Source organism: Arvicanthis niloticus, chromosome 15 (genome assembly GCF_011762505.2).
Source record: "Arvicanthis niloticus isolate mArvNil1 chromosome 15, mArvNil1.pat.X, whole genome shotgun sequence".
Classification (NCBI taxonomy): Eukaryota; Metazoa; Chordata; class Mammalia; order Rodentia; family Muridae; genus Arvicanthis; species Arvicanthis niloticus.
The window spans coordinates 1,972,501-1,992,500 of record NC_047672.1 but is presented as its reverse complement, the minus strand read 5'-3'; the positions used below and the strand labels follow the sequence as shown (position 1 = coordinate 1,992,500).

General features: G+C 43.6%; 1 protein-coding gene across 15 annotated transcripts in view; it reads left to right on the top strand.

The window, feature by feature from the left end:
* Positions 1 to 10,305: 10,305 nt before the first annotated feature.
* Kmt2c (lysine methyltransferase 2C) overlaps positions 10,306 to 20,000 on the top strand; it is a 212,319-nt gene continuing 202,624 nt past the window's right edge. For 14 of the 15 annotated variants that reach the window (XM_076913265.1, XM_076913264.1, XM_076913259.1 and 11 more), the window contains exon 1: positions 10,307 to 10,727. In XM_076913265.1, the coding sequence (XP_076769380.1) occupies positions 10,567 to 10,727 (161 nt within the window). In that variant the 5' untranslated portion in view covers positions 10,307 to 10,566. Of the gene's footprint in view, positions 10,728 to 20,000 lie in introns of all 15 variants that reach the window. The other variant, XM_076913271.1, reaches the window with a different exon arrangement.

Here is a 20,000-nt window from a genome sequence, read left to right as displayed (position 1 = left end):
CCTTACCTACTACTGAGCCATCTTGCTGGCCCATGGGCAACTATTTTGATTCCCTTTCTCTCTAAAAATATATGTTTGTTCTTTTTTTAAAGTTATGTATATGTGAATGTGAATACGAGCGTTTCTGTAGGTCAACAGTGTCAGGTCCTCTGGAGCTGAGTTATAGGCAGTTGCACACTGCCTGATGTGGGTGATGGGAATTGAACTCAGGTCCTCTGGAAAAGCAGTACATGCTCCTAACCACTAAGCCATCACTCCAGTCCCATCTTAGCTGCCCCTTTAATCAAATAAACAAGCAAACAAACAAACTGACCTACTTGGAGCTGGACAGATGGTTCGACAGTTAATGATTCTTGTGGATCTAGTAGAGGACTGGCTGAGTTCCCAGCACCCACATGGTGGCTCACAACCGTCTCTGACTCTAGTTCCAGGAGCTTCTATGCTGTTTTCTGGTCTCTAAGAGCACCAGGCATACAAGTGATGCATAGATATATAGGTAGACAAAACACCCAAAACTTAAAGTTTTTCCTTCTCTCTTCTCTCTTTCTCTAAATTTTGACACTCTCATATAGCTTGGGCCTCCAGTTTGTTAAGTAGTTGAAAATAACCTTGAACTTCTAATCTCTTGCCTCCAACTCCAAAGTGCTGGATTGTAGGTGTGTGCATGTATGCTCAATGTTTGATCTTTAAGCTCACCTAGATCCACTTGCCTCTTCTTCCCTCCTGTGTAATTATAGATGCGTACCTCCTATGCCTGCCCTTTTTCTTTCTTTCTTTCTTTAAAGAAAGCCTTTCTCTCTCTCTCTCTCTCTCTCTTTTTTTTTTTTGTTTTTTTTTTTTGTTTTTTTTTTTTGTTTTGTTTTGTTTTGTTTTGTTTTGTTTTTCCGAGACAGGGTTTCTCTGTATAGCCCTGGCTGTCCTGGAACTCACTTTGTAGACCAGGCTGGCCTTGAACTCAGAAATCTGCCTGCCTCTGCCTCCCAAGCGCTGGGATTAAAGGCGTGTGCCACCACTGCCCAGCTTTTTTTTCTTTTTAAACAAGTGCTTTTTACTATTTCCTGTGTGGCACAGGCTGGCCTCATACTCCCTGTGTAGTCCAGGCTGGCCTAGAGATTAAAACTCCTCTGCCTCAGCCTCATAAGATCTGGAATTTCAGGTGTGTGAACTTATGATTTTGGAGAGTCTACTAGCAACAGGCTTCTGAAAGTTTGTGACACCAGGTACACAGCTTCCTGAATGTTACTGAGGCAATAATGAATTGCCTGTTAGATTAAAGATCAAACAAGTTAGATGAATTGCCTGTTAGTTTAAAGATCAAACAAGTCCCTTGACCCATTGAGCCATCCTACTCTCTTCAGACCTCAGCTTCTTAAAACTGTGGATTGTGTCCTCTGCATGGGATCATATAACTGAACATGGCAAGAGTAAAAGGTTTCTGAACTGTAACAACTGAAGATCAAAGGGGGGATGGGCAGAGAGTTGGTTCAGCAGAAAGCACTGACTGCTCTTCTTGAAGACCTGAGTTCATTTCCCAGCATCTACATGGCAGCTCACAACCTTTCCATGGGATCCCATGCCCTCTTCTGATCTCCTTAGGTACCCACACAGAGCACATACATGCATGTAGGCCAAACACACAGACACATAAAGTAAATTAACTCTTATATAAGAACCAAGATTAGTTCTGTCTGATTTTATTGATTTTTTTAAAATCATGGCCAGGAGTGTTGGCATATGACTTTAATTCCAGCACTCAGGAGGCAGAGGCAGTAGGATCTTTGTGAGCTGGAGGCCCAGCAAGTTGCAGGACAGTCAGGACTACATAGAGAGACCTGTCTCAAAAAACAAAACCAAAAGCAAGCAAGCAAACAAACACCAAAGATTTGGGTGTGGAGAGATGGCTCAGCAGTTAAAAGCACTGGCTACTCTTCCAGAAAGCTTGGGTTCAGTTCTCAGCACCTGCATAGCAGCTCGCAGACATCTCTAAGTTCAGTCCCAAACCATCTGATCCATTCTTTTGGCTTTTGCAGGCAAAATTTCACACTCATATGTTTTTCTTCAAAACAGGATTTCTCTGTGTAGATTTTGTTGTCCTGGAACTCACTCTGTAGACTAGGCTGGTCTTGGACTTACAGAGATCTGCCTGCCTCCACCCCCTGAGGACTGGATTAAAGGAGTGCACCACAACCGACCAGTACAATTTTTTTTTTAAATTAAAAAGAAATATTAAAAAAATATCGCCGGGCGGTGGTGGCGCACGCCTTTAATCCCAGCACTTGGGAGGCAGAGGCAGGCGGATTTCTGAGTTCGAGGACAGCCTGGTCTATAGAGTGAGTTCCAGGACAGCCAGGACTATACAGAGAAACCCTGTCTCGAAAAACCAAAATCAATCTATCTATCTATCTATCTATCTATCTATCTATCTATCTATCTATCTATCTCAAAGGGCAGTGAATCCAAGGTATTTTCTTTTAAAATATTTTATTTGTATTTATGTATTTGTATATATATGTATGTACATACACAAGTGTGCCAGAGGAGGTCCAAAAAGGGTTCTGGATCCCCTGAAATTGGATTCGAGTCATTGTGAGTTGCCTGATGTAAGAACTGAACTCTGGTGTCTGGCAGAGCAGCAAGTATTCTTAACTGCTGAGCCATCCCTCTAGCCCCAAGTCATTTCTGACAGTTCCATAGTATGTATAAAGTGCAGTGTTTTACTGTACAAATTTCTCTGTTCTTGTGGGGGAAAATGGTTTAATTACAGAAAACAAAGAGTTTAACTAAACTGTTTTCCTGCCTTCCTTACCAGCATGTAAGTATCAACTTGTATATCACGGTATTACACTATTAGAATATTTGACTTTAAAAAAAAAAAATTGTGCTGGGCAGTGGTGGCGCACATCTTTAGTCCTAGCACTTGGGCGGCTGGTGGATTTCTGAGTTCAAGGCCAGCCTGGTCTACAGAGTGAGTTCCACGACAGCCAGGGCTACACAGAGAAAATTGCAACTTAAGATAGTAGTCTGGGGAGTGGCACAGGTTTACAATCCCAGCACTGGCAAGATAGAATCGAGAGGATCTAGAGTTCAAGGCCCCCAGCACTTGGGAGGCAGAGGCAGGCAGATTTCTGAGTTCCAGGACAGCCTGGTCTACAGAGTGAGTTCCAGGACAGCCAGGACTACACAAAGAAACTCTGTCTCGAGAAACCAAAAAAAAAAAAAAAAAAAAAAAAAGAGTTCAAGGCCATCCTCCATTACAGTATAGCTTCAAGTTTGAAGCTCGATACAATGAAACATCTGCTTCAAAAACCAACCAAAGGAGGCTAAAGGAGGCAGAGGCAGGTGGATCTCTATGAGTTCAGCGCTAGTCTGGTCTATACTGTGAGTTCCAGGCCAGCCAGATATACACACTTTCTTGGGCAAAAACGGGCTGAGAGTAGACAAAGGCCAGGGCTCCTTGCTGTATACCCGTCCAGAGCGGGAACAGTCCCGTCTTCGTGGAGACAAGAGGTGAAGGGCGAACATCGTCTTAAGTGGCAGCAGAAGAGATAAAAGGGATTGGTCAGGTGAAAGGGAAAGGGTCACAGGGTGACATGGAGAGCCAGAACCACTTCACCTGACTGGGACTAAAAGCTGTTGACCAAGTGGGGAGGAGCACAAAGCTGGCCTAACAGTGGAAGGCAGAGGTGCTCTCTGGGGGACACTGTACCAGGCCAATGAAGGCAGTGGGCTGTCTGGAATGTACTGTACCAGGCGAAGGAATCCAAACACTAACCTAGGGGGCTGTGAGCTCTTCTGTCTTCAGAGAACCTCATTGTTTTCATAAGATTTAATTTTTATTATTTTAAATTATGTGTTAGCTGGGCAGTAGTGTGCATACTTTTAATCCCAGCACTGAGAAGGATCTCTGAATTTGAGGGCATCCTGGTCTACAGAATGTGTTCCAAGACAGCCAGGGCTATGCAGTAAAGCTCTAGGAAAAACAAAACAGTTTAAAAAAAAATGTGTGAACTGTGTGTCTGTTTGCACATAGGTATGTGCATGTGAGTGCAGATGCCCAGGGAGGTCAAAGGTATCAACACCCTAGAGCCGGACTTAGGAAGGTTGCGATTTGTCTGGCAAGGGTCCTGAGAATCAAATTCAGGTCCTCTGGAAGAGCAGCAAGTGCCCTTAAACACTTAGCCATCTCTCCAGCCCTTATTTATATGATAGACCCTCCCTCCTTCCCACCCCACCCCTACAAACAGAGTTTTGTTACAAAGTCTCCTCTGTGAGGCTCAGCACAGAAGAAAATGGTAAGACTGATCTTTGTCTTTGATTCCTAAGGCAGTTTCTTAAATCAGACTCCAATAGACTTTTGAAAATTTATTTGGTGAAGGGTATCAAACCCAGTGCCTCACGGACTTGAAGCAAGCATTCTACTAACTAACTACCTTATATTCTAACTTGTTTTTTTGTTTTATTTTGTTGTATTTGTCTCTACATAGATGAAAATAATTGTAGAACTGCCATATCTCAATTTTATTTTGAAGGGAATGTTCTTCTGAGAAATAGATCAGACATCATTTTTTTTTCATGTCAAAAGATGTGGTCCAGGGTGGCAGGCCTTCGGACTAAGCACGTAGGAGGTAGAGGTAGGAAGAGCTGGGGTTTAAGGCCAGTTGATACCGGCTTTTAGGAAAGCCAGGGATATGTGATATCCTACCTCAAAAACACCACAATAACAAAGACACCCCTGAAGCTTGTGTATTGATAGTCTGCTAGACACATTCTCTAGCTACATACTGTGTATGCAAGATACATAAGCAGCCAGTGCAGGCTCTGAACCCAGGGTCTCGACACCCTTAGCCCGCCTGACAGTATGTATTTTGATCTGGTAAGACGGATGTTGCTTGGTGGTTATATTGGTGTGGTTCCAAAAGTCATGTCCTACGGACCTTTTATTTATTTATTTTTATTTTTTGGAAATAGCATGCTCTGTAGACCCTATTCACTAAGATGAGGACATAAAGGATCATTGAGGGGCTTTAGTCCAACAAGCCTGGTTTCCTATGAAGAAAGAAGATACAGATACAGCAAGAGGAGAAGATGAAGATTCATCAGTCTCCAGAGTTTGTAAGAAGATAAACCTAGGAGAGTATGTGGGAGAGGGAGGGGATGGGAGAGCACCGTGGGACCTCCTCCTGTCTCAGTCATTCTTTGTTCCTTGAGGACCTCTACTGTAGGGCACTTGCTGGCAGTGTTTCTAGGTTACCTGGCCAGAGCTGTCTGCTGGGATGTCTTCTACTCTTCCATCAAATCTCACACCAAAACTATGGTTTTATATATAATAGATGTAAATATTTCACCTATTTGTATGTTTTTCTCTATATTTTTTTAATTGCTTACTGGTCTTTTCATATTTGTCTTGGTAGGAAAAATGGTTTTGTCCACATGATGAAACAATATAAATTCAAAACTTTTTACAAAATGACTTTTATTTATTTTTATGTGCCTTGATGTTTTTTTGCCTGAATGTATGTCTGTGTGAGGTTGTCAGATTCTGAAGTTACAGATGGTTGTGAGCTGTCATGTGGGTGCTGGGAATTAAACCTGGGTCCTCTGGAAGAGCAGTCCTCTTACCAGCTGAGCTATCTCTCCAGGACCCTAAACTCAAAACTTATAGATAAGGGTTAACTCGATCACTCATCTCTTTAAAAGTTTATATGAAACTGGGTGTGTGTTAATCCTAAAGAACAGAGGAGAAAGACCAGCCATCCAAATCATCATGACCAAACAATTAAAACAAGCAATTAATTAAAGCAAGTCTTTTTATTTGTATACATGGGCTGTCTCCCCATAAGGCAGGGTTCAAGATGTCAGCTCTGGATGTGAGGAAGACAAGGTAGAATAGATGAGGTTACTAGAACAGAACATAAGCATACCAAGTTAGTAAGAATTACCTCCTGGGAAAAAAAGTCAAAAGCTGTGCAGTGGTGGCGCACGCCTTTAATCCCAGCAGATTAAAGATTGGGAGGCAGTGGCAGGCTGATTTCTGAGTTCAAGGCCAGCCTGGTCTACAGAGTGAGTTCCAGGACAGCCAGGGATATACAGAGAAACCCTGTCTCAAAAAATCCAAAACAAACAAACAAACAAACAAACAAAAAACCCCAAAAACAACAACAAAAAAACCCCTCCTGGAACAAAGACAGGATTGCAAGGTAGGCATAACAGCCTAATGAAACAAAGGTAGGGTTGCAAGATGGTTATAACTTTTTAAACAAAGACATGGTTGTCATTTCCTGGAACAGGCAGTACAGAACCATTTGTAGCTAAGGTTATAGGTGAGGCATAGTCCAATTCTTGAAAAACAGTGATTTAATCATAAACAGGCATGAACCTAGTTTGTCTTTACTATAAGATGGCTTTTAAGCCTAAAACGGAAGCAAGCTATTTTACCATGTGGTGGTACATACCTTTAATCCCAGCTCTGGGATGTAAAAGCAGGTAGATCTCTGAATTCTAGGCCAATCTGGTCTACATATCAAGGACAAAAAAGAGCTACATGTGGTGGTTTGTATATGCTCCGCCCAGGGAGTGGCACTATTAGAAGGTGTGGCACTGTGGGTGTGAGTTATAAGACCCTCACTCTAGCTGCCTGGAAGTCAGTATTCTGCTAGCAGCCTTCAGATGAAGATGCAGAACTCTCAGCTTCTGCGCCACACTTTCCTGGATGCTGCCATGTTCCTGGCCTTTAGGATAATGGACTGAGCCTCTGAACCTGTAAGCCAGCCCCAATTCAATATTGTCCTTTATAAGACTTGCCTTGCCTTGGTCATGGTGTCTGTTCACAGAAGTTAAACTCTAAGACTACACACCCACATGAACAAAAAATATTATAAATTTTTAAATTTTGTGCATGTAAGTGTTTGACTACTTGCATGTCTGTGTACCAAAGGTATGCTTAGTGCCCTCAGAGGTCAAAAGAGGGCATTGGAGCCCATAGATCTAGAGTTGAAGACAGTTGTGAGCTGCCATATGGATGGTGGATCACACACTCCATTGCTCTGAAAGAATAGCCAGTGCTCTTAACCACTGAGCAATGTCTCAGGCCCATCCCCCTTTGACAACGTGTTCTATTTTCTAATGCTTTCCCCCTTAAGACTTCCAACACATACTGACATCTCTTATGCAAAGTAATACATATAATGTATCTTGGTACATGTTATGTAAGGGTTCTGCCATTGAACTACATCCCCAGGAAAGTGCAACGTTAACAGTAAGAGTATCAGTACAAAGAGATATAAGCTCAGTGGTAAACAGTTGCCTAACATGCACAAAGTCCTTGGTCTAATCCTCAGCACTGATTGTAAAGCAAACAAGCCTAGGATAAACAACCCCAAGGAACTTAAGACTCAACTTTCAAGGAAAAACAGGGCAGCAGTCATAGTGGACCTGTAGAGAGCCGTATGGATGCTTTCATAGTCACTAAAAGCAAAATGAATTGCACTTTACCAGAGACACACAGTGGCATCTATGGATCATCAGTTGGGAAGAAGGGATCTGGCTATGAATTTGTATAGAGTCCCTGCTCTGCTAGACTCTTGGAGGAGAATCACTCCTGCTTATTGTTTCCTGAGATGTTGTTTTCTGTGTTGCCAGTAGTGTATTTTCTCCACATAAAAAATATATGTACATATTTATTTATATGTGATTATGAGAGTACTAGCTATGCCATGAAAGATTTCAATATTTTAGAAAAACATGGTATAGAAATGAAAGGACCTTTGTAAAGCAGTGCTTTAGAGGTGGCTGCTATGGTATTTCATATCTGCTACATTTTAAACATAGTACATATTTTACTAATGTATTGTTAGGACAGGCATGATGGTACGTACATACATGTCCTATGGTTTGAGTTCTGTGAGATCAATCTCAAAAAGAGAAATAGGAAAAAGAAAAAAAAAGAAAGTATATTTATTAGAATTTTTTTTTTTTCTTTTCGAGACAGGGTTTCACTATGTAACCTGGACTGGCCTCAAATTCACAGAGATCTGACTGTCTCTGCCTTAGGATTAGAGGCATGCATTATTATACCTGGCTCAATTGTTCAGAAACATTGTATGGGTATCACTACATCTAGCTTCCCTCAAGTCTTTCTGATGGTTTACACTGAGGCCTCAGACTTAGACATCTGCCTGCCTTTGCCTCCTAAGTACTGGGATTAAAGGCATGTGTGCAACTGCCTGGCTAAATCTTGTATTTTTAAAATTCATTTAATAAAAATTTTCCTTTTCTCCTAAAATAATATTTATATCTGATACATGTAAAATTAGAAATGACATACCAGAAACGATGTAGAATATTTCATGTTATCAAAAAATAGGAACTATGCTGTGCAAAGCATCCATATTTTGGAGGCTTCTGCTATTTTTTTTCTTTGTAGTCTTGGCTATCCTGGGACTTGCTTTGTAGCTTACCTTTATTATGGCAGCTTTTTCCCCTTCTCCAAGCTTCCTTTGACTGTACATATAATAAAGCTGAAAAGGCCTGCAGGGATTAAACCCTGAAGGAATTCAAATGCCTCAACGACTAAATTTCAGCCATTGCAAATAAACAAATAAATAAACAAATACAGACAAATAAAATAAACCATGCTTACAGCTGTAATATGGTGCTAGACTATCAAAGTTTGATCCAGATGCGAAGCTCAGTTTAATGTTAATAACCTAGCTATTGGGTGGCAGGAAAGGTGAACGGGATCTCTAGAAACAAGTGTCCCCCCTCCTCCCCCACAGTATTGAAACTGTTGAGAATGGAAAGAACTGATCGCAAAGTGCGCTCGGATTCCAGGCTCAGCGAGTGACATGCTACTCTAAGCCTTCCACGATGCTCCACAGATCTGTTTTCCCCATCGCTACTATTTCTCAATCCATAGTGCAAAGGAAGCGCGGAGCAGCCCGGCGTCCTATCGAATTCTGGCCCCATGTTTAAGAAATCATCTTTTTTTTTTTTTTTAAATGGCAAACAGCTTAGCAGTATTTCCATTTTTATATCTTGAGCACACACAACGTTCACGCTGATGCATCTCTGTCCGCGTAGAGACATTTTCTTCCACTCAACCTGCCAGCAGTCTCCGAGGCTCACAGTGTTTAAAACATGACGTCGAACGGAGACACTACAGCTGGAGTCAGGATCCACAGCTGTCCTGCCATGGTTGCGCCGCACCGGGGAAACCTACGTGGGATTCCGCGAGGCCCGGGCCGGCCCACGCCCGTAGGGGGTCGCGGACGCACGTGCGCGCACCGCACGCGGGTGCACGCTCCGGAGTGTTTACACCGCTCCCCGCCCTGGCCAGGCCGGACCCTGATCCCGGTTACCCGGTCCGCAGCTTAGCGCCTGCCAGAGCCGGAGTTGCAGCCGCCGCCGCGTCAGAGCGGGCGGGGGAGGGGCGGTGAGGTCAGCGGCGGCGGCCCGGTAGCGCGGGGCGCATGCGCGGAGCCAGCCCCGTGAGTGGCAGCAGCGCTCAGGGGGCGGGGGCGGGAGGCGCCTGTGTGTGGGCGAGCCGGCGGCGAGTTTGAGAGGTCTGTGGTGCGGGTCGCCCCGGGGGACCCGGGTGCGGGCCTCGCGCGACGGCCAGTGCCGTGTGCGTGTGTTGTTTGTATGGTGAACGCACAGCCGCAAAACTTCCACCTTTGCTGCCCCAGGAGAGAAATCGAGCGCGAGGGAGCGTTCGCGAGGGAGCGAGCGAGCGAGAGGAAGCCCAGCGTGAGGGAGCCAAGCTTGATGGAGCCGAAAGCTAGCGTGAGGGAGCGATCCCGAGCGTGAGGGAGCCGTCGCCGCCGGGAGAGCGGGCCAAGCCGTAGGGAGCAGAGAGAGCTAGCCGCCAGAGAGAGCCGGGCGCGAGGGAGCTAGCCGTAGGGAACGCCGAGAGCGAGCAGTGTGCGAGGGAGCGATCGCCGGCGCGCGACTGAGGGGCCGGCGCTCGCACCACCCCGGAACCCACCACAACAACTGGAGCAGCTGTCAAAACTTCGCCGCGGCGTGGGCCTGACGGGCTGACGGCGCGGGGGAGGGGTGGCTGTCCCCGCCCCGCCCCGCCCCGCCCCGCCGCCCCCTCCGCCGCCCTTTCTACTCCCGCCGCGGGCGGCCTGGGGGAGGGGCCGGGCGGAGACCCCCGCGGCCGCCCCCGGCCCGCGCCCCTCGCGTCGCGCCCCGCCCCGCCCCGCACGGCGCCGCCCTCCGGCCCGGCCCCGCCAGCCCCATCCTTGGCCGCGGCGCCCCGCCCCGCGCGGCCGGCCCCGCCCGCCCCGCCCGCTTGCCCGCCGCCCCCCGCCGGCCCCTGCGCGCCGAGTGCGCGCGCCCGCGCCGATGTGTGTGAGTGCGTGTCCTGCTAGCTCCATGTTGCCGCCTCTCCCGGTACCTGCTGCTGCTGCTGCTGCTGCTGCTCCCGGGGCTGCGGGAAATGCGAGAGGCTGAGCCGGGGAGGAGCAACTCGAGCAGCAGCAGCGGCGGCGGCTGCGGCCGCTGCGGCGGGAGGAGCCCCCCAGGAGGAGGACGGGGATCCATGTGTCTTTCCTGGTGACTAGGATGTCGTCGGAGGAGGACCGGAGCGCGGAGCAGCAGCAGCCGCCGCCAGCACCCCCCGAGGAGCCCGGAGCCCCGGCCCCGAGCCCCGCAGCCGCAGACAAAAGACCTCGGGGCCGGCCTCGCAAAGATGGCGCTTCCCCTTTCCAGAGAGCCAGAAAGAAGTAAGTTGAGCGCGAGGGAGCCAGGCGGGCAGCCAGCGGCGGCGCGGCCCGGAGCTGTCAGGCCCCCGGCCCGGTGGGGGCGGGGCGGCCCAGGCGCGGCCCGGTTCGGCGGCGCCCGCGCAGGTCCCGCCGGCCGCGCCGCGCACTTTACTTTGGAGTTCGGCCTCGCTTCTGGGAGAACCGCCCGGCGGCTTCCCCAGGGCCTAGCCCAGCGTCCGCACACGCCCCGCCGAGCACGCCCAGCCCGCTGCCGGCCCGGCCGCTCGGAGCCACAAAGCTGTGGGCGCCAGGGACCGAGCTGTCAAACGCCGCGGCCGGGTGGTCCCGGTGCGGCGGCCGGCGCTCTTTGTCAGCTCGCGGCTTCTTTAACTTTTCTTGCTCCCAGACCGGTGCTTTTGCTTCTTAATGATACATTAGGAAGCCATTCGAGCCAGTCCTCCCCATCCCCCACCGCCCCGAACCGCACCGCTCCGCTCCGCAGCCGGCTCCCGGGATCGCACGGGCCCAGGTGGGAGCGGGCGAGCCGGAGTTTCGGGAACGCGGCCGAGTTCCGCGGCGCTGACGGCCCAGAGCACTTTGTTTAGGGGAGACAGCTTTAAACGTCGCTGGACGAGTAACTTCAACTCCAGCTGGGCAGGGAATGGCTTTCGATTGTTTTTGAGCGTACGTGAGGACTGCAAGGGGGTGAGCTGGGCAAGAAGTGTTGTCTTAAAAAGTGGTTATTCGGCAACCTGGCCTGAAAATTAAGGAAACCGTTTTAGTGCCAATGAGTTAGTTGCTCAGCTATTGTGGTTCTTCGGGGTGCTGCGGAAGATTGGTGACCGTCTTTCAAAGTTGCAGAATGGCGTGTGTTGCTTACTCATTTCATTGTATGATATTCTCATTGAACTGTTGGCGATGGAAGGGTGCGCTGGGACCTGCAGGAAGAAGCCAGTGCATTTATGGATAGGCTGTTTGGTTTACCTTCACTCATTTGTTGTTTCTGGTGAGTGCAGCAAAAAAACTGAGCCATAACAAACAGGCTGGGCTTCGGGTACCCACTAAGCTTTTGACACAGCGTACCCTTTTGGGGGGGTTTGCTCTCTTTTTACTACTAAATGTCCCAGGGCCTTTAGTTGCCTCCATATTTTATTGCCTGCCAGCTCTGACCTAGCTGTGAAAAATCTTGAGAGAGACTGTACAGAGGATGTATACATTATTACATTAGGTATTTTTGTGATACAGAGTTACGAGTTTATTTTGTCTGTTACATTGTAAGGTGATGTTCTGCACAAAATAACATTATGCCTGTCTTGACTTAGATTTGGAGACGTAATGTGGAGTTTTGACTAATTTTGGACTTGGTCAGATTAACATAAATACTGTTCTAAAAAGCAACACGGGATTAAACCATGTTAGAGGCTTACTTTGATTCCTTCCCCTTTCACTGAAAAACATCTGCATCTCATAAGAGGGTTGATGATGGCACAGGCCTGTAAGACCTTTTTGAAGCTTAGCACTCAGGAGGCAGAGGCAGGTGGAGTTCAAGGCCAATTGTGCTACAGAGGGAGTTCCAGGACAGCCAGGGCCACACAGACAACCCCTGCCTTTTTTTTTTTTTTTTTTTTTTTTTGAGACAAGATTTCTCTGTGTAGCCCTGGCTGTCTTGGAACTCACTCTGAAGACCAGGCTGGCCTTGAACTCAGAAATCCGCCTGCCTCTGCCTCCAAGTGCTGGGACTAAAGGCGCGCGCCACCACTGCCTGGCGACAACCCCTGTCTTGAAAAAAACAAAACACATAAAAAAAAATCTTATTATACTTATTTGAGGTAAGTATATGTTTTATATTTGCATTTAATTCTTCTCTTTAGAAAGAGTAGACATACCAGTGCTCGTTTTTTTTTTTTTTTTTTTTTTTTTTTTTTTTTTTTTTTTGGTTTTTTTTTTTTGTTTGTTTGTTTTTTTGTTTTTTGTTTTGGATTGTTAGGGTCATGCACTTGCAAATGCATGAGCACACTCAGTGTGCTTCCCCATTGAGATGAGTTAAGGTGTATTAGTGCAACTCCTTTGAACTGGAAGAAAGGTTGACTTAAGTTATTGCCACTTTTTAATTCATAGCACTATTATTAATGGAGAAAATAAATGGGCTTTTGAGAAGTTGAACATTTTCCTAGAGAATGACAGTATAGTCTAAGAACACTTTGAGAAATGTTTAGGTCAATTCTGTATTAGATTTTTTTCTTTTTGATTTGAAAAGCAACACAATTCTTTACAGGGAGTAAAATGTAGTGGTAATTGGCATCTTTTAAATTCCTTAAAATTAGATATCTTTTGAAGGGAGTGGGATCTCTAATTGTATTTGAAACATGTAAATGGAAACTAATGTGTAAAATGGAAAGCAAAGAGTTTTTTGATTGTGTATCTCTACACCATATTAGGATCCAGGAGGAAAAGAGCCTGTAGTTAGTGAAGACCCTGAAAGTGAAACTGATGTGTAACTAATGTGATTTAGGTTTGCAGTAAATGAATAGTGTGGAATTGCAAAGAGTGAGTGTACTGAAGAAACGAGAGCTAATGTGTTTGTTTGTTTGAGACAAGATCTCTATGTAGCTCTGGCTGGCCTGGTACTTGCTCTGTAGACCAGGCCGGCCTTGAAATCAAAGAACTCATGGAGATCTGCCTGCCTCTGCCTTCCCAGTGCTGGGATTAAAGATGGGTACACTTCCATGCCATGCCATTGTGTTTGAATTTTTTATAATTAAGTAAACAAGTATTTATAGCTTTGGCTAGCTGAATTCTTTTTTATCACATTTAAAAGGCATAGGCTATGCAGTTAATGGGTTTTACATTAACTAATTATATTAAATTTATATTAACTATCTAAAAGCAAATATTTTGTACTAAAGGCATTACTTTTTTGACGCAGAATTTAAAATGCGCGCGCACACACGCATACACGCACACACACACAGGAATTTCCTGTTGTACAAATGTCAAATGTAAGTCACAGTGAAATTTACATTTGTCTGAAGTTTCTTCTTAACTGCAAAGACTCTGACCATTTAGTTATTTTGAGTGCTCATAATCCTTACTTAAGGCACTGTTTTTGCCCCCTGGTAAAACAGTATAGGGCCCAGGTCTAATTCTGTTCATGTTAAAAGAAATTTTTCCTGAAGTGTTTGTTTTTGGTTTTGTTTGTTTGTTTGTTTGTTTGTTTTTAGACAAGGGTTTTGCTGCCAGTGATGGCACACGCCTTTAGTCCCAGCACTTGGGAGGGAGACGTAGGTGGATTTCTGAGTTCAAGGCCAGCCTGGTCTACAGAGTGAGTTTCAGGACAGCCAGAAATACACAGAGAAAACCCTGTCTTGAAAAAGAAAGGAAAAAAAAAAACAAAACAAACAAAAAAAAAAAACGAGGGTTTTACTGTGGTCCTGAACCCACTTTGTAGACCAGGCTGGCTTTGGATGTTACAGACATGCATGACTTTGTGCTGGGATTAAGTGGTGTTAACTACCACACTTGACTTTAGTGTGAAGCCCAGGAAGTGTTCTGCCATATTTGTTATGTCATCAGAGTTGATGTCAGGGATAGTAAGTGTTGAAGCAGCAGGTGGCAGGGACAGGATTTCTGAGATACTGCCTTCAATCCTTATCGAGTCACATTTGTCCCCTGAATCATTTTTCAGAGAGCAATTACTGTTATTGGATAGACAGCTTGAGTGTTATTGTTACAGAAAATAGAAACAATGGATGGTGTCTCGCAATGCAGCTGGTAACTGTTGTTACTTTGTATTTGTAAGACTCTTTCTCTAACAAAATTTCTCCTACTTTCCAACTTGAAATAAGTGATAGACAACTGATCCTCACTACTGTATGTACAGTTGCATAAAAAGTCTCCCCAGATCACTATTCATTCCTTTTGAGATAATGCAAGTATGTAATATTTATGATAGCATTTCTTTGTCTTAGCTATCCTGTCCTACCCTTTACTTTCCCTCCTACTCTCCCTTTCTCCCTCCTTCCTTCTTATTTTTTTGAGATTAGGCCTATTACATATCCCAGGCTGACCTTGAACTCAATATGTAGCTTGAGCTGGCCTTGCATTTCAATATTTTTCCTTAGCCTCCCAGAGCAGGCATTGTAGGTCTGCACAGCCATGCTAAGCAAACAATAATTCTTAATTTTTAATACTTTTAAGCTAGCAGATAAGTGGAAATTATATATTATATATATTCTATCGAATATCTATCCATCTATCCATTCACCCACCTGCCTACCTACCTAATCTTTGGTCCATAGGATGCACTAAAGTGTTTTAATTAAAAACTGGGTCTAGGATTGTCAGCTTCTCTTTCCTGTTGGGGAGATTGTCCTCAACTTGGTCACACTATAGTTTACTGTTGGCTTATTTCTAGGAATTTGTAATATTTGAGAATATGGTGTTTTTAGTCACATTGGTTGTTAATATATATTAAGTTAATGTAAACAGATATCCATGCAAATTTAAAAGTAGCTATATAGTTTACTTTTTCATTCTTAAATGACTTATTACATTTTTTCTTACTTAATTCTGTGATGCAATGTGTAGTCAACTTGCAAGATTATATATAAGACACACTGCTTTACTTGCTTTCTGTTTTGTAAAATTTGAGGTTATTCTCTGGGCCACAGGTTTTTGAGTAGATAGTGGCTGTTCAGCCTTTATATCCTTTAAGTCAATGTAAGCTTATAACTAAGGAATGTTCATGGAACTTCATTGACCTTCCAAAATAAATATGGTCAGTCTTTAGGAATAAAGAACACTAGATTGCACTGGAGAGATGACTCTGTGGTTAAGAGTACTTACTGTTCATGGATTTGCTTCCCACATCCATGTTGGGCAGTTTATAAAATGCACATACATATATTTAGGCAAATATATACATTATACTCATATATAAATAATATATAAAAATAAATTATATAATATATAAATATAAATATTTATATAATAAATATTTATATAATATATAAGTAATATATAAAATTATACTCATACATATAATATCTTTAGTTGATTGTGGTGGTATACCCTTTGATCCTAGCACTTGGGAGACAAGGCAGGTCCTAGATAGGTGTAGTCTACATAATAAAGTTCCAGGCCAACTAGAGTTACACAATGAAACCCTTTGTGTGTGTGTGTGTGTGTGTGTGAGTGTGTGTGAGAGAGAGAGAGAGAGAGAGAGAGAGAGAGAGAGAGAGAGAGAGAGAGAGAGAGAGAGAGAAAGAAATGGAATGGTGGTGCACGCCTTTAGTCCCGGCACTTGGGAGGCAGAGGCAGGCAGATTTCTGAGTTTGAGGCCAGCCTGATCTACAGAGTGAATTCCAGGATAGCCAGGGCTACACAGAGAAACCCTGTCTCAAAAGAACAAAAACAAAAAGCAAGCAAGCAAGCAAGCAAGCAAACAAACAACCCCACAGAGCACTAGAAGCTTTCTGTGCATGCTTTCCTGATGGAGAGGTTTGTGGTGCCCTTGAGAGGGTCTCATATTTTGGCTTTTATCTGTGACTCTCTTAGGCAACAAGTTGATACCACAGAATAAACTTTCTAATAGACGTGTTTCCCTATTTAAATTTATTTTTTACATTTGCATTTATTTATATGTGTGTGCACACATGTGTGTGTATATGGACTCATGTATTCCTCAGTGTATTTGTAGAGGTCAGAGGACAAACTTGGGAATAGGCTGGCCTACCATGTCGGTTCTGGTTAGATGGAAAGTGCGTTTAGCCAATATTTCGCTGTGTTGCTTTTAGCAAGCCGATTAATCCTTTCCTTCTCTTATAATATTTTCTTTATCACGTTTATACCCAGTAACTATTTTTAAAACTTCTTGGCAAGATATGTTTTAAAAAGTTATCAAGTATGATTTTTTTTTAATGATGGGCTTATATATCAACATGTTCTGGTAGTGGTTTTGAAATATTTAGCAGGAAAACCAATCATGAATTTGGAATTCGAAGTGTGTGTGTGTTTATTTTTTTGAGAAGAATTTCTCTGTGTAGCCCTGGCTGTCCTGGAACTTGCTCTGTAGACCAGGCTGCCCTTGAACTCAGAGATTTGCCTGCCTTTGCCTCCCAAGGTGTGTGCTATAGCCTCCTGATGAATCTGAAGTATTTTAAAAATATTTTTAAATTTTACTTTAAATTAATTAATCTTTTGAGCTAGGGTTTCACTATTTATCCCTGGCTGGCCTGAAACTCACTGTCTAGCCCAGTCTGGGCTTGAATTCTCTGAGATCTATCTGCCTCTGTCTTCTGCAAGAGAAGCAGGTTCTCTCAGTATGAGCCATCTCTACATCCTGAAATTAGACTTTTAAATTTCTTGCAGAATATGAAAGACTTAAGAGCACAGGTTAGAAAAACAAGAATGATACAGCTCTTCTGTTTTAATATGTTAGGAAAGGCTTCATGTAAAGGATGTTTCATCTTGCTTCTGTTGCTGCTATAGGTAGCAGGAGCTATATAAAACACACAGTTTGAGATGACATAGGTTTTCTGTTTACTTTTAAATAAGAAACTATTTTTTACATTTTTTTATATTTTTATTTTATGTGGATGAGTGTTTTGATTGCATGTATGTTTACACCACATGCATGCTGGTCTGAGCCTGAGGAGGTCAGAAGAAGGCATCAGATCCTCTGGAACTGGAGTTAATAGATTGTTGTGAGTTACCATGTAAGTGCTGGCAACCAAACTCTAGTCCTTTGCAGAGCAACAAGTATTCTTAGCTGCTGAGCTAACTCTCCAGCCCCTCTAATTACTTCATTACTTTTTATAATAATTAAGACAGTTCTTTCCTTGTGGGTTAACATTAATACATTAATTGGATTAATTTGTATGCATGTGTGTGTGTGAACATACGTACACACACACACACACAAAGGTCTCAGTACAACTTGGAGGAATCAGTTCTTGGTTCTTAAAATCAAGTCAAATCAAATGAAATCAAAATCAAAATCAAATCAAATTCAGATAGCCAAGTTTTGAGGCAGGTGCCTTTACTGGTTGAGCCATCTTTCTGACCCTTGCTCACTTTTTTTTTTTTTTTTAAAATGACTATTACTGTATCAGTAATTGGCTTGAAATTTGATATATAGACCAGGCTGGACTTGAAGTTGTCATGTGCCTCCTGCCTCTGCCTCTCAACTTCTAGGATTACAGGCATGTTCTACCACATCTGACTGTGCTGACATTTTAGCTTTTTTCTTTTGGCACATGCCACTCACTTACAGAACATGCTAAAATATCATGAACAGTTAACTCTGCAAGAGAAGAGTCACCAGCCAAATGGAGTCCTGGAAGGTTTACAGGAAGTAGTATTTGAATTAAAGCCTGAATGGTTGGTGAGGTTTAGCCAAGTAGAGTGATAAGAAAGTGAGACTGTTTGGGAGAGCAAGGAATACATTTATTTCAGAGTTAAGAGTGTTTTCCTGGAGAATAGAGGCAAAGGTTTTATATAGGGAGTGGTATCAAGCTGTCAGGGTTATCAAGGCATTTCAAATGCGCCACAGAGTCATGGTTAGATCCTGAGTGATAGCTGATTCTTAAGGCCTTGGAGAAAAGATGGTCAGTAAAAACTTGTAGTTCTTGTTGCAGTCATGTTGTTTTGAGATGATCTAGAGGTGAGGCCAGGTCCTGAACTCCTGATCTTCCTCCTGCATCCTAAGTGTTGTTTTACAGCCCCAGCTGGTCTAGAACTCAGGGTGATCCACCTGTAATTTAATGAGGGCTATTTTAGAAAAACCACCAAGATGAAGAGTATGAAGAGATCCAGTGATCTCTGTGCTGCTGTTGCAGTGTCATAGCAGAGGCAAGGGCAGCTTGCTGGAGACGTGGCAGAGAGGGAAGAAGTCTTCGTCACTGCAGAGGAGTGTGAAAGCAGAGAGGATAGACATGCTCAACAAGCATCTGGGAACGCAGGAATGGGATTTAGGGATCGCTCAAGCTAGGTGATTAAGGATATGATTTACCTGAACCTGCTTACAAGCTGTGGTTTTACTTTGCAGTTTCTCCTCTACTTATGGGGATGTACCCAAGGCCTCACATTTTAGCAAGTTCTTAACCACTTGAACTATACCTCTGACCCCTACTGTACAGTTTTTAATCAAGACAAAGAGATTAAGCTGTGTGAACCAATGTGGGAGGTTGCCTGCTGTTTTGTTGGCTTGAGGAAAACCTTTTCAGGAGCTGTGAAGTTGTAAGTTTAGTGCTGACTTTATCCTATAAAAAGTACACAGGCTCAAACTTGTGTGATTTTGTGTATAGAAAAATATTTGGAAGGGTATATACCCTTTGTAGTGTACTTTCTGAATTAAAAAAAAGTTAGTAATTTTTCTTGTTTTGCTTTTGAGACAGAGTCTCACTACATAGCCCTGGATTGCCTTGAAGTTATTGCCTTTGCTTCCCCAGTGCTGGGTTAAAGTTACGAGCCACCATGCCTGGCAAAGGTTAATACTTCAAAAAATTCTGGGGGAAAAACAGTAATTATTATTTTTTAATTTAGTTTATTCTTTGTGTGAGTACATGTGATGTGTTTATATATAGGGTGTTGAGGCAGGGTTTCCCCACTCTTCAGGACTTACTATCTCTGCTTGGATAGGAACTTGCTATATAGACATGTTGACCTGTAACTCATAGAAGTCCATCTACCTATATCTGCCTTCCAAGTGCTGGGATTAAAGGCATGTGCCATCGGGTTAGTCTCAAAGGCAGGGTTTTTACTGAATGTTTTTCATTATAAAGAACAGTAACTCCCTAGGAAAGCTCTGTATTTAGTAATGTTATGACAAACATGATTCTGATTTTTTTTTCATTTCTAAAACCTATAAATGTCATTATTGTGGAATTTTTGAATTATTTTTTTTAAAGATTTATTTATTTATTCATATGAGTACTAGGCTGGCTTTGTTGCCTCTGCCTTCAGAATGCTGGGATTGAAGGCCTGTACTACCATGACAAGCACGTCTTTTTCTTTTTAAATGTATTTAATTTATTATTAATTTGTGATTAATAATAAATTGATTTATTATTGTGTGTATATGTTTGTTTGTATATGCATGAATGTCTGATGTGTGTGCAGCCATGGCTTGTATGTGGAGGGCAGAGGGCAACTTTGTGGAATGTTTTTTCTCTACGTTTACATGGAATCTAGGAACTGAACTCAGGCCTGAGCTGTAAGTGCTTTTACGGGCTGAGCCATCTTGCTGGCTTCATTTTACATATTTTGCAGTTGGCAATGTTTGCTTTCTAAGTT